We start from the raw sequence: 14,869 nt of genomic DNA on the forward strand, positions 1-14,869 counted from the left end.
GGTGGGTGAGTGGGCAAGTGCATGGGCAGGCGGGCGAGTGAATGGGTGAATGAGTGAATGTATGTATATGAGTGAGTGAGTGTGAGTGTGTGGGTGTGTTAGTTAATATGTGCATAATGCAATGAACATGGATGTAAAGCACAGAAACAGGCCTTTCAGCCCATTGCATCTATGCAGGTCACCATGCCTACCTACCTACAGTACTGTACATCTCTCCTGTTACCAGATAACAATACTACTGAGCTACAACAAAGCTAAGTACTCTTATTTCTGTTTCCCAAGCGCCTTCCTATTTTAATCAGTATACGGTACAGTGTAAAAGTCATGGACACCCTCACTAAATATGCGTGCACAGTACTGAGTGTTAGTCACACTAGCCTGCAATCATTCCATGTCCCTCTGTCCTGCTCATTCAGCTGCCTTTCTAAATGCCTCTAAAATGTTGTTACTGCTCCTGCCTCCACCAACCTCCTCTGGAAGCTCACCAGCTTCCCTCTTTGAAAATCCTACTCCTCAGATTCCCTTTAAACCTCTTACCTTAAACCCATGGCCTCAACTTTCAGACACCCCTACTGTAGAGGGAAAGAGATCCAGCCTATCCTACATCTCCAATCCAGGTTACATTCTTGTGAATCCTCACTGTACACTCTCCAGTTTAATCTTTTCTACAGTATATAGGTATGTCTATGTGTACGTGTGCACACATGTGTGTGAGGCAGTCCTGAGGGAACAGAAAGCAGGGCACTGTCGTTGTTACAGTGGGAGGTGTGCAAAAAGCACGCTGATCATTTAAGTTGGGGGTTGGGGGTAAATAACCCATCTCTCATGCCGGTGATAGTAAACCCGACTGTGATTCAAGGTATCCCTTACCCTGAATATTGAAGCTGGGAGGTGCTGTGCTCAAGGCAGGCGAAAGTGTGCTCGGGGCGGGGGGGGAGGGTGGCCCAACCTGGACTCGAACTCTGGAGCCTTTGCTCTGGAGTCCGGCACTGATGCCATTGTGCCACCAGCCGGCCGGCACCAAGGTGCAGTCGCACCAATGACACGCTCAGGGCGATGAGCTCCTGGTCTTTCTGTGAGGATTCAACGAAGGCCCCCTGATGTTCCCACAAAAGAAACGTGTGATGGGTGAAGCTGGGTAAACACCACGTCAAGTGAAGTGCAGAAAGATGTTCCCAAACCATCTTTATGTAGACACAACAATTAGTGTGACCTGCCCTGGAGGGAATGGCTTCCATGTGTGATAAACACCAGGGAGAAGGCAATGCCAGGAAGAGCAAGAGTGTCCCCTGCAGGCCACTACTGGTAATGTCACGAACACAGACAGATTCATGGCTTTCGTGCAGGGTTTAAAGTAGCTCATACGGGCTGGGGAGAGAGTAGCTAGTGCTGAATTTAGTTCACTTTTACCCAGGCTTCGGCCCTGCTTATCAATCCACTTGTTGGGAGCTGGGTATTTATTGCTCATCCCTAATTACCCTTGAGAATTTGGGGACAATTTAAATTAAATTTATATTTAATTTATGCTCTTTTTGCAAATGTTGTGTCTAATGCCATACGCTACGATGTTCCTCCAAGTAAGATTTTCATTACATCTGTGCGTACGTGTACTTTTTCATATGACAATAAACTTGACGGGTACACCACTGTAACTTGCAGGCTGAGTGGGTGGCAAGCAAGGCAAATGCAATGTTCGCATTTCTTTCAAGAGGACTAGAAGATTAAAGCAACAAAGTAATACTGAGGTTTTTTAAGCATCGGTCAGACCCGCACTTGAAATATTTGTGAGTGGTTTCGGGGCCCTCATTTAAGAAAGGATGTGTGGGCATTAGAGACAGTACAAAGAAGGCTCACGAGAGTTATCCCAGGAATGAAAGGGTTAACGTAAGAGAAGCATTGATAGCGCTGGGCCTGTTCTCGCTGGAGTTTAGAGGAATGGGGGGGGGGATGGATTTTACTGAAACCTATCAAATATTGAAACCCCTAGATAGAGTGGATGTGAAGAGGATGTTTCCTATAGTGGGGAAAGTCTCAGTCAAGAGGGCACACTCTCAGAATAGAGGGACATCTATTTAGAACAGAGAATGAGGAGGAATTTCATTAGCCAGAGGGTAGTCAATCTGTGGAATTCATTGCGAAAGATGGTTGTGGAGGCCATGTCATTAGGTATATTTACAGCACAAGTTGATAAGTTCTCGATTAGTCAAAGGTTATGCGGTGGAGACAGGAGCACTGGTTTTGAGAGGGATAACGAATTGGTCACGATAGAATGATGGAGCAGATTAGATGAGCCAAATGGCCTGATTCTGCTCTTATGTCTTATCGTCTTAGGATATTATACACGAGGAATATTGTGTTCTGTTCTGATTGCCTCATTATAGGAAGCTAGGAAGCATGTGGAAGCTTTGGAGAGGGTGCAGAGGGGATTTACCAGGATGCTGTCTGGACTAGAGAGCGTGTCTCATGAGGATAGGTTGAGTGAGCTCGGGCTTTTCTCTGGAGTGAAGGAGAGTGAGAGGAGACTTGATAGAGATGTACAACATGATAAAAGACAGAGATCAAGTGCATAGCCAGAAGATTTCTCCCTGGGTTGAAACAAGTGGGCATAATTTTAAGGTGGTTAGAGGAAAGTATGGGGTGGCATGTCAGAAGTAAGTTGTATTTTTTTTTACACATAGAGTGGTGAGTGCCTCCCAGGGGTGGTGGCAGAAGCTGATACATTAACAGCCTTTAAGAAACTCTTAAGATAGGCACATGGATGATAGAAAAATGGAGGGCTGTGTATGAAGGAAGGATTAGATTGATCTTAGAGCAGGTTAAAATGTTGGTACAACATTGTTGGCCAAAGGGCCTGTACTGTGCTGTAGTGTTCTGTGTTCTATGTCCTGGTTGAGATTAGGAAATTTAGCATGAGTAGAGGGCAGATAGACAATAGCCAATTCTACAAGTTTCAGTCAATTCTGAACATGAACACAGATACCCCAACCCCCCCCCAAGCAATAACAAACACTTTATTTAGAAACGCCCCCTGCCCCACAGTGATTACAAAGTTTGTACATAGGCTACGCCATCTTCTCACAGCTACTGTCGGGTAATCCCACACCACCCAGATCCAAGAACAGCCATGTACTTCCCTTCAACCATTTGGTTCTTGAACAAACTGGCACAACCTTAATCACTACCTCGGTACAGCAACGCTGTGACCGTTTCGAACTACAATAGATTTTGTTTTGCTTGACATGTGCATTTTCTGATATAATATTGTATTATATTATATATGTCTACTTTATGTTTCTTGAGTGAATGTTGTGCCTCCAATGCCACGTGCCCTTGAAGTTGCTGCAAGTAAGTTTTGCATTTCACCTGTGCATGCACATACTTGTGCAGATGACAATAAACTCGACAACAGATATACTGCACAACACTAACATTGCACACCAATAAGTCACAAGTCAACTACACAGATACACCCCCAAATAATTAATAAAATACTACACAGATCCACAGCATAATAATAAGCAAATTGCACAAATGCACCTTACAGTGGCAACAGGCAGAATATACAGAGACACCTGACAGCAACGCAGTCTAGGACAGTCATGCACAAAGGAACACAGCAAAGTGGGTAGCCATTCCAGATTACAGCAGTGACAGGCAAGTGAAGTGATGGCTGAACAAGTCAATGCAGAGAGCAAGTGCTAGAATGAGACCTGCTGAAGCAAGATTCTGGGCTGTACCCCATCTCAACCAACAGCATCATTACCCTGGCACTAACCACCATGTCCTATCACACCTTCTACATCTGCGAGGCAAAGCTCCCTATGCACTGCTCCCTCACTCACTCCCAGGGACATGGTTAGACACAGAGTCAGATTCTCTGTTGCACACTCAGGGCACAGATTATGCACAAAGTAAAGCTCCCTGTACATCATCCCAACACTCACTCCCAGGGCAGGCACTACAAGATGCAAAAGACAATATTTTAATTTGTCTATTTGATGGGCTGATTTGAAAAAAAAACAAATAGGGGCGGGAAATAAAAACTAAAAAAGGTGGTGGTTTGGACACAGAGCAAACCACAACATACACAGTCAAATGCACTCTCCAAAGGTAGGGCCAATGATGGTTAGGTACAGTGTAAAACTCTCAGTACACTGTCCCATCAAATGGTGAAGGTACAGCAAGAGTTAGTAACAGATTAAGCCCCCTTCCACAATATTTCATCCATCTCAAGACCAGTGTTCATATTTCTGTGCCCAGCTACAATCTTTCTAAGCTAGACACGGATGAGGTTCAATATCACAGGAAAGTCTTACTGACACGACCCTAGCTCTAGTGCAGACACACTGACCTGACCCAATCACTCGTGCAGACACAATGATCTGACCCTAGCAACAGTGCAGGCACACTGACATGATCCTAGCACTTGTGCAGACACACTGACACGACCCTAGCACTCGTGCAGGCACATGGATCTGACCCTAGCACACGTGCAGACACAGTGACCAGACCCCAGCACTAGTGCAGACACACTGACCTGACCCTAGCAGTCGTGCAGGCACACTGACCCAACCCAATCACTAGTGCAGACACACTGACCTGACCCTAGCACTAGTGCAGACACACCGATCCGACCCTAGCACTAATGCAGACACACTGACCCGACCCTAACACTAGTGCAGACACATTGACCCGACCCTAGCACTTGTGCAGACACACTGACCCAACCCAATCACTAGTGCAGACACACTGACCTGACCAAATCACTCGTGCAGACACACTGACCAGACCCTAGCACTCGTGCAGACACACCGATCCGACCCTAGCACTCGTGCAGACACACTGATCCCACCCTAGCACTCGTGCAGACACACTGACCCGAACCTAGCACTCGTGCAGACATACTGACCTGACCAAATCACTCGTGCAGACACACTGACCCGACCCTAGCACTCGTGCAGACATACTGACCCGACCCTAGCAGTTCTGCAGACACACTGACCCAACACTAGCAGTTGTGCAGACACAATGACCTGACCCTAGCATTCGTGCAGACACAATGACCGACCCTAGCAGTTGTGCAGACACAATGATCTGACACTAGCACTTGTGCAGACACTAATCATACATGGTGACAGCATGAAAGGCACAAACACTCGCGCGAGAGAGAAAGATGAGCTGCATCAGAGAGGAGACTTACCAAGGAGCTCTACGGGGAGGAGGAGAGGAAAGGGAGAGGGGAAGAAGGTCAGAGAAGGCAATGGGAATAGCAGCATTAGTGACCAGGCAGAAGGTAGGAGCAGAGTATCCTAGCTCATTTCTCGCAAGCATAGCAATAGGGCTGAGAATGGGCATCTGTGAACACCTCACTTTAACACCACGGCTGAACAGAACCTGGTCGGGGTTATTTTACCATCGGTCATCTTGGGCTGTACTGGGATCCAAAGCACCACTAACTGTCACCAAGTATTGCACTTGGATACAGAGCAGCATCCATTGCCAGGGAAGGGCAATGGGTAATGGCCAGTGTCCAGAGAGGAACAGTGGCCTAGGTAATGACCAGTGCCCCGACAGGGCAATGTACTAAGTACTCACCAGTGCCCAGAGAAGGGCAATGGGTAATGGCCAGTGTCCAGAGAGGAACAGTGGCCTAGCTGCTAACCAGTGACCAGAGAGAGGCAGTATCCAGGACACTGGCCAGCGTCCTAGGTACTAATCAATATCCAGAGAGAAGCAATGTCCTAAGTACCGAACAGTGTTCGGAGAAGTCAGTGATTTATGTACTGACCAGTGTCTAGAGAGCAGGAGTGCTCTGGGTAATGACCAGTGTCCAGAGAGGGATGGTGCTCTGGATACTGAAGTCCACAGAAGGGAGTTATCCTGGCTGAGAGTTTCCTATTTGAGGTCGCATAGAAACATTAGTCTCTCCAGATAGTTGAGATTCATACCCTGATGACCCACCTCTCCCACTAGGGTTACAAGTCAGAGCAAATTAAAACTCAGCCAGTGTCCACTCACCTTTCCGTGCCTTCTTCTGGAGCTTGAGAGTGTCAGACGATTTCTTCTTTATCTCGTGTCGAGCTCGTTTGTACTCTGAGGATGAGGAGGAATTTCTTTAGCCACAGAGTGGTGAAACTGTGGAATTCATTGCCAGAGACGGCTGCGGAGACCGACACATTGGGAATATTTAAAGCAGAGGCTGACAGAGGTTCTTGGTTAGTCAGGGTGTCAAAGGTTACGGGGAGAAGGGAGGAGAATGGGTTGAGAGGGATAATAAATCAGCCATGATCAAATGGTGGAGTAGACTCAATGGGCCAAATGGCCTAATTCAGTTTCCATGACTAACGGCCTACAACTATGAGCACAATTGTGATTTAAACTTACATGGGCACATTCAATAAAAGCCTGAGTGATTACTCTCTCTCCTGAGCTGCCGGTTTTTATTTGATTAATATTCATAAAAAGAATAAAAATATCATCAGTGTTAACTAAGCCATGGGCAAGATGGGCACCATGTGTAACAGCTCAACGTGCTGACTTTTCCTCAAAGTTTTTCCACTGTGCTGATTTTTCAGAATCAGAACCAGGTTAACTGACATGTGTTGTGAAATTTATCCTGTCCTGGCAGCAGGACAGTGTGGGACATAAAAATGACCATAAGCTCCAATAAATAAATGGGGCAGAAGAGAAATGCTGAGGGAGGAACAACACTGCCACCTGCTGGCTGTGAAGGGAGTGGGTGGCAGCTGAGCCCAACGATGCAGATCTCGGTCTGAGTGTGAATCCCGGGAAGGGAGGAAGGGACAAGGAGCTCACTCTATTACCTTTGGCATGGTCCTTGTCCAGCTGGTTGACAGACTTTTTCCAGTCCTCTATCCTCTCCTGTAAGGGGTTGATCAGGCTTTCCATCAAGGCACTGGGAATGGAAACAGGAACATGCTGACATCAGAGAGACTGGGAGATAAAAAAGGTAGGGGAGAGCGAGGGAGGAGGGAGGGGAGGAGAGTGGGGGAGGGAGTGGAGGAGAGTGGGGAGGGAGTGGAGGAGAGTGGGGGAGGGAGAGGAGGAGAGTAGGGGTGGGAAGAGAGTGAGGGTAGAGAAGGGCTGACAAACAAAAGCAAGATTGGCAGTACATCCTTGGTCATTGCTATATAGAGGCCTCATTCCCCACACACCAAAACACAAAAACAGCTCCTCACCCCTCTGCTATAACCTTGTTGCATTTTCATTGGACTTGCTGAGACTCCCTTCCTCCTGAGAACACAGCAGTGCAGGTTGATTGGGGCTTGCTTCCCTCTGGGGTACATCCCTCAGCCAGCTAAGGTACTGTTGCCTGGCCTTGCCAATTCAGTTAGAGAGATGGCAGAGCAAACATGAGAGGGGTAAATTTAATTCCATCCCAAGCCAATGGCAATGGATGGGTTCCATGGTTTTGTGGCTGTCTGTGGGAAGACGAACCCGAGGGCTGAACACTGCATACATACTCTGAAAATAAGCATGCTTTGAATCTTTGAACGATTGATCAGTTCACTAATCCTCCTGTATCACTTCAGAGAGCCGTGTGAGGGGCAAGCACTGACCACATTGCTGGCTGCACGAGTACGTGCTGAGGGGTGCAGCCATCACAAGGGCTCGGGGAAGGACCACAGTGGTGGGTTCTGCTACTCAAAGGGAGCAGCTTGCCCCAGTTGGAAAGCACTTTTATAATAGTGTGTCACCCAGGGCCCCATGAGTGGACATGGTAATATCCTTCATCTTAAAGAATTATAGTAACTACCGAATGCATTCCCCATATATCGACAGGCTTTGCATGATTTATTCTCATATATATATTTATGATTTATGAAGAAAAATATATATTATTTTACTTTGAATAAAGTGTATCTTGTTTTAAAAAATCACCGTAAGGAGGGGGTGAAAGTCAATGGTGCTTCTACGAGTCTGTGTTTTTCTTTAAAGGTTATACTACTGAATAACACAATCATGAAACTTCCAGTTTTTTTGGTAGTCTCATATATAATTAATGTTGCCTATTTTTGAAATAGAAATCTGCACAGTGTCCAGACTTGGAAACATCCTGCACATTCTCTGCTGTCCCTGAGCCGCAATCTCTTCTTCTGACCAAGCTGCACTGGGCAGCAGCTTTGCACAAACAGGACTGCAGCAGATTAGCAAGGCAGCCACCACCTCCCTCACCCCCAACCCCCCTGGTCTCAAGCTACCGAATCCTCTTAAATGAGGCAACACTGACTTGGTGAAATGCCGGAGCTTGGCCTCGATACTGCGATGTCTCATACACATTCGGGTCAATGCTGAGCCGATGTCCCGCGTGGCACCTGGGGGGCAGGGGGGAAAGAGAAGGCTCTTTAGATCATGTCTACTCCCCAGCTCAAACCAGCAGAGGCCAACAGTGAGCAGCCCCAACCTCCGATGGTCCACAGAACCACTCCGTTATTGGTTGTCATCAGGACATAGTGAGATGCTTTTCTTGCATTCTGTTCATACAGGATCAAGTCAGTACACAGTGCAACACATGAAAAATGCCAGAGAAACTCAGCAAGTCAGGCACCATCTTCATCGGGAGAAGGAAAGGAAGGGGGAAGAAGCCAGAATAAGATGGTGGAGGGGAAAAAAATGGAAGAAAGGGAAGGAGGATAATGATGGTGGGCAGGTGAGGAAATGGGATGAGAGAGAAACAAAAGGAGAATAGGGTGTGAGAGAAATGATCAGAATTTGATGTTCATGATATCAGGTTAGAGGCTGCCCAAATGGAATACGAGGTGTTGGCCTCAGGAGGAAGCCACAGACATGTAGATGAGGCCACACTGGGAGTACCAGATATAACAGATTGTGCCAACAGACTCATAGGCCAAGTGTCGCCTCACATGGAAGGACTGCCTAGGGCTCTGAATTGTGGTGAGGGAGGAGTGTACGAACAGGTGTAGCACTTGTCCCAAGAGGGAGAACAGTGAGGAGGGACAAGTATTGAGGTAGAATAAGGTAAAGCAACAACAATGAAGAACAAGGTGCAACAGCTAGAGAGAAAGCGCAAGATGAGAACCAAGTAGACTATGAAGTCAGAAGTCCACCTTTTCGTACGAGAGGTCCATTCAAGAATTTGACAACAGTGATAAATTCAGCTTCTCTGGGCGAGAAATTACAGGAGGTTCCCAGCAGCCACTTCGAGCCATTCTTTTGTTGACCTGCAGTATTCTGAAACTAGCTGTGCCCTCCGGAAGGGGAATAAATTAGATAGGATCTGCCCCAGAAGTGAACCAATTCACCTGTCCCATGGCTCTATGCCCGCCTGCCTACTGTCTCAACATTCACAAACACTACATGATGAACAGACAGAACTGCCCATCTCTCAACATTCACAAACACTACACGATGAACAGATGGAACTGCCCATCTCTCTATCTTGTCCCTGGAGGCAAAAATTAGCATGAGGGGGAGGGAGTCATCAATGGTGTTACGCAGATGCCAGTGTGGGTCAGTTCAGGAGCTGAGGACCTGCCACCATTCCTGCCCTTGAGAGTGGTTCCTGTAGACCCTGGATATCTGGCAGGTTTAGAGTTCATCCCAAAGATGGCATCTTTGACACCGCAGCACTCTCACAGCACTGCAATGCTGGAGAGCTCGGGAGTGTGACACACTGAGGGACCTCTGCCAGGCTAGGATGGACACCATGATGGGAGCCAGAATTCGAGGACAACCCAGCTAATAATTCTGTCAAAACTTAGAAAGTGGGCAACAGAACATCTAGAAGTTGCAGGTATGAGTAGCCTGCTGTTACATGTGTGTCACTGCCTAGAAACTGTATAAATCTAACAACCGAGTCAATTGTACACTGCTATAGTTATCTCCAATGCACAGGGAGAATCGTTTACACCAGACCTCGTACATGTTACTGCCATCGGACAGGAGATACAGGAGCATTTGGTCTCACACCATCAGGTTCAGGAACAGTTATTACCCTACAACCACCAGGCTCTTGAACCAGCAAGGATAATCACATTCACCTCAGTTACAAACTGATTCCACAAACTACAGACTAGACTCTCTTTCACGGACTACTTTTATTCTCACAGCTCGTTTCCTTTTGCACGTAGGTAGTTTTGCGCAAGTTGGTTTGGAGTTCCAGCATCTGCAGAACTTCTAGTGTTTACATCTGTCAGTCTTTATTCACAGAATTCTACTGCTTTTATCTTATCCCTGTAAATACCCGCAGGAAAACGAATCTCAAAGTAGTATACAGTAACCAATACGTACTTTCATAGTACGGGTGGCATTGTAGCACAACCCTTCACAGGACTAGCGAACCAGGTTCAATTCACGTCACTGATCCGGTTTCCTCTCGCAGTCCAAAGACATACCGGTTATTACTGGTCATTGTGAATTGTCCCATGATTAGGCAAGGGTTAAATCAAAGGTTGCTGGCTGGCAAGATTCGAAGGACCAGAAGGGCCTTATTCTACGCTGCACCTCAATTGTTAAAAGAAATAAGTAAATAGCTTACAACTTCTAACCCACCCATCACTCCCCAGTCTTCCCCACCTACCCCAGTCACTCATCACAGCCCAGTCCAACACATAATCGCCCCTCCCCACCTTCCTTCTCACCACGTCTCACCCATCACCTCCAGGTCTCTCACATTACCTCTCACCCATCACCTCCAGGTCTCTCATATTACCTCTCACCCATCACCTCCCAGTCTCATATTACCCCTCCCACACCTTCCCCCTCACCCATCAGCTCCCAGTCTCTCACATTACCTCTCCCACACCTTCCCCCTCACCCATCACCTCCTAGACTCTCACATTACCCCTCCCACACCTTCCCCCTCACCCATCACCTCCCAGTCTCTCACATTACCCCTCCCACACCTTCCCCCTCACCCATCACCTCCCAGACTCTCACATTACCCCTCCCACACCTTCCCCCTCACCCATCACCTCCCAGTCTCTGACATTACCCTTCCCACACCTTCCCCCTCACCCACCACCTCCCAGTCTCTCATATTACCCCTCCCACACCTTCCCCCTCATCCATCACCTCCCAGTCTCTCACATTACCTCTCCCTCATCACCTCCCAGTCTCTCACATTATCCCTCCCACACCTTCCCCCTCACCCATCACCTCCTAGTCTCTCACATTACCCCTCCCACACCTTCCCCCTCACCCATCACCTCCCAGACTCTCACATTACCCCTCCCACACCTTCCCCCTCACCCATCACATCCCAGTCACTGACATTACCCCTCCCACACCTTCCCCCTCACCCATCACCTCCCAGTCTCTCACATTACCCCTCCCACACCTTCCCCCTCACCCATCACCTCCCAGTCTCTCACATTACCTCTCCCTCACCACCTCCCAGTCTCTCACATTACCCCTCCCACACTTTCCCCCTCCCCATCACCTCCCAGTCTCTCACATTACCTCTCACCCATCACCTCCCAGTCTCACATTACCCCTCCCACACCTTCCTCCTCACCCATCAGCTCCCAGTCTCTGACATTACCCTTCCCACACCTTCCCCCTCACCCACCACCTCGCAGTCTCTCACATTACCCCTCTCACACCTTCCCCCTCATCCATCACCTCCCAGTCTCTCACATTACCTCTCCCTCATCACCTACCAGTCTCTCACATTACCCCTCCCACACCTTCCCCCTCCCCATCACCTCCCAGTCTCTCACATTACCTCTCCCCCATCACCTCCCAGTCTCTCACATTACCTCTCACCCATCACCTCCCAGTCTCTCACATTACCTCTCCCCCATCACCTCCCAGTCTCACATTACCCCTCCCACACCTTCCTCCTCACCCATCAGCTCCCAGTCTCTGACATTACCCTTCCCACACCTTCCCCCTCACCCATCACCTCCCAGACTCTCACATTACCCCTCTCACACCTTCCCCCTCACCCATCACCTCCCAGTCTCTCACATTACCTCTCCCTCATCACCTCCCAGTCTCTCACATTACCCCTCCCACACCTTCCCCCTCACCCATCACCTCCCATACTCACATTACCCCTCCCACACCTTCCTCCTCACCCATCAGCTCCCAGTCTCTCACATTACCTCTCCCACACCTTCCCCCTCACCCATCACCTCCTAGACTCTCACATTACCCCTCCCACACCTTCCCCCTCACCCATCACCTCCCAGTCTCTCACATTACCCCTCCCACACCTTCCCCCTCACCCATCACCTCCCAGACTCTCACATTACCCCTCCCACACCTTCCCCCTCACCCATCACCTCCCAGTCTCTGACATTACCCTTCCCACACCTTCCCCCTCACCCACCACCTCCCAGTCTCTCATATTACCCCTCCCACACCTTCCCCCTCATCCATCACCTCCCAGTCTCTCACATTACCTCTCCCTCATCACCTCCCAGTCTCTCACATTATCCCTCCCACACCTTCCCCCTCACCCATCACCTCCTAGTCTCTCACATTACCCCTCCCACACCTTCCCCCTCACCCATCACCTCCCAGACTCTCACATTACCCCTCCCACACCTTCCCCCTCACCCATCACATCCCAGTCACTGACATTACCCCTCCCACACCTTCCCCCTCACCCATCACCTCCCAGTCTCTCACATTACCCCTCCCACACCTTCCCCCTCACCCATCACCTCCCAGTCTCTCACATTACCTCTCCCTCACCACCTCCCAGTCTCTCACATTACCCCTCCCACACTTTCCCCCTCCCCATCACCTCCCAGTCTCTCACATTACCTCTCACCCATCACCTCCCAGTCTCACATTACCCCTCCCACACCTTCCTCCTCACCCATCAGCTCCCAGTCTCTGACATTACCCTTCCCACACCTTCCCCCTCACCCACCAACTCGCAGTCTCTCACATTACCCCTCTCACACCTTCCCCCTCATCCATCACCTCCCAGTCTCTCACATTACCTCTCCCTCATCACCTACCAGTCTCTCACATTACCCCTCCCACACCTTCCCCCTCCCCATCACCTCCCAGTCTCTCACATTACCTCTCCCCCATCACCTCCCAGTCTCTCACATTACCTCTCACCCATCACCTCCCAGTCTCTCACATTACCTCTCCCCCATCACCTCCCAGTCTCACATTACCCCTCCCACACCTTCCTCCTCACCCATCAGCTCCCAGTCTCTGACATTACCCTTCCCACACCTTCCCCCTCACCCATCACCTCCCAGACTCTCACATTACCCCTCTCACACCTTCCCCCTCACCCATCACCTCCCAGTCTCTCACATTACCTCTCCCTCATCACCTCCCAGTCTCTCACATTACCCCTCCCACACCTTCCCCCTCACCCATCACCTCCCATACTCACATTACCCCTCCCACACCTTCCTCCTCACCCATCAGCTCCCAGTCTCTCACATTACCTCTCCCACACCTTCCCCCTCACCCATCACCTCCCAGACTCTCACATTACCCCTCTCACACCTTCCACCTCACCCATCACCTCCCAGTCTCTCACATTACCCCTCCCACACCTTCCCCCTCACCCATCACTTCCCAGTCTCTCACATTACCCTTCCCACACCTTCCCCCTCACCCATCACCTCCCAGTCTCTCACATTACCCCTCCCACACCTTCCTCCTCACCCATCACTTCCCAGTCTCTGACATTACCCTTCCCACACCTTCCCCCTCACCCATCACCTCCCAGTCTCTCACATTACCCCTCCCACACCTTCCCCCTCCCCATCACCTCCCAGTCTATCACATTACCTCTCCCTCATCACCTCCCAGTCTCTCACATTACCCCTCCCACACCTTCCCCCTCACCCATCACCTCCCATACTCTCACATTACCCCTCCCACACCTTCCTCCTCACCCATCAGCTCCCAGTCTCTCACATTACCTCTCCCACACCTTCCCCCTCACCCATCACCTCCCAGACTCTCACATTACCCCTCTCACACCTTCCCCCTCACCCATCACCTCCCAGTCTCTCACTTTACCCCTCCCACACCTTCCCCCTCACCCATCACCTCCCAGACTCTTACATTACCCCTCCCACACCTTCCCCCTCACCCATCACCTCCCAGTCTCTGACATTACCCCTCCCACACCTTCCCCCTCACCCATCACCTCCCAGTCTCTCACATTACCCCTCCCACACCTTCCCCCTCACCCATCACCTCCCAGACTCTCACATTACCCCTCCCACACCTTCCCCCTCACCCATCACCTCCCAGTCTCTGACATTACCCCTCCCACACCTTCCCCCTCACCCACCACCTCGCAGTCTCTCACATTACCCCTCTCACACCTTCCCCCTCACCCACCACCTCCCAGTCTCTCACATTACCACTCCCACACCTTCCCCCTCCCCATCACCTCCCAGTCTCTCACATTACCTCTCCCTCATCACCTCCCAGTCTCTCACATTACCCCTCCCACACCTTCCCCCTCACCCATCACCTCCCATACTCACATTTCCCCTCCCACACCTTCCTCCTCACCCATCAGCTCCCAGTCTCTCACATTACCTCTCCCACACCTTCCCCCTCACCCATCACCTCCCAGACTCTCACATTACCCCTCTCACACCTTCCACCTCACCCATCACCTCCCAGTCTCTCACATTACCCCTCCCACACCTTCCCCCTCACCCATCACTTCCCAGTCTCTGACATTACCCTTCCCACACCTTCCCCCTCACCCATCACCTCCCAGTCTCTCACATTACCCCTCCCACACCTTCCTCCTCACCCATCACCTCCCAGTCTCTCACATTACCTCTCCCTCATCACCTCCCAGTCTCTCACATTACCCCTCCCACACCTTCCCCCTCCCCATCACCTCCCAGTCTCTCACATTACCTCTCCCTCATCACCTCCC

The 14,869-nt window shown here is 50.0% G+C and overlaps 1 protein-coding gene across 10 annotated transcripts in view; it reads right to left on the minus strand.

Annotated features, from left to right (window-relative positions):
* Positions 1–14,869, minus strand: part of mtss1lb (MTSS I-BAR domain containing 2b) — a 205,388-nt gene that overhangs the window by 45,021 nt on the left and 145,498 nt on the right. For all 10 annotated transcript variants that reach the window (XM_072279296.1, XM_072279294.1, XM_072279303.1 and 7 more), the window contains 3 exons: positions 8,252–8,336; positions 6,825–6,916; positions 6,019–6,093 (listed from right to left, as the gene is read on the minus strand). In XM_072279296.1, the coding sequence (XP_072135397.1) occupies positions 6,019–6,093; positions 6,825–6,916; positions 8,252–8,336 (252 nt within the window). The remainder of the gene's footprint in view (positions 1–6,018; positions 6,094–6,824; positions 6,917–8,251; positions 8,337–14,869) is intronic.

The sequence above is a fragment of the Mobula birostris genome, chromosome 15, assembly GCF_030028105.1.
Source record: "Mobula birostris isolate sMobBir1 chromosome 15, sMobBir1.hap1, whole genome shotgun sequence".
Lineage (NCBI taxonomy): Eukaryota > Metazoa > Chordata > Chondrichthyes > Myliobatiformes > Myliobatidae > Mobula > Mobula birostris.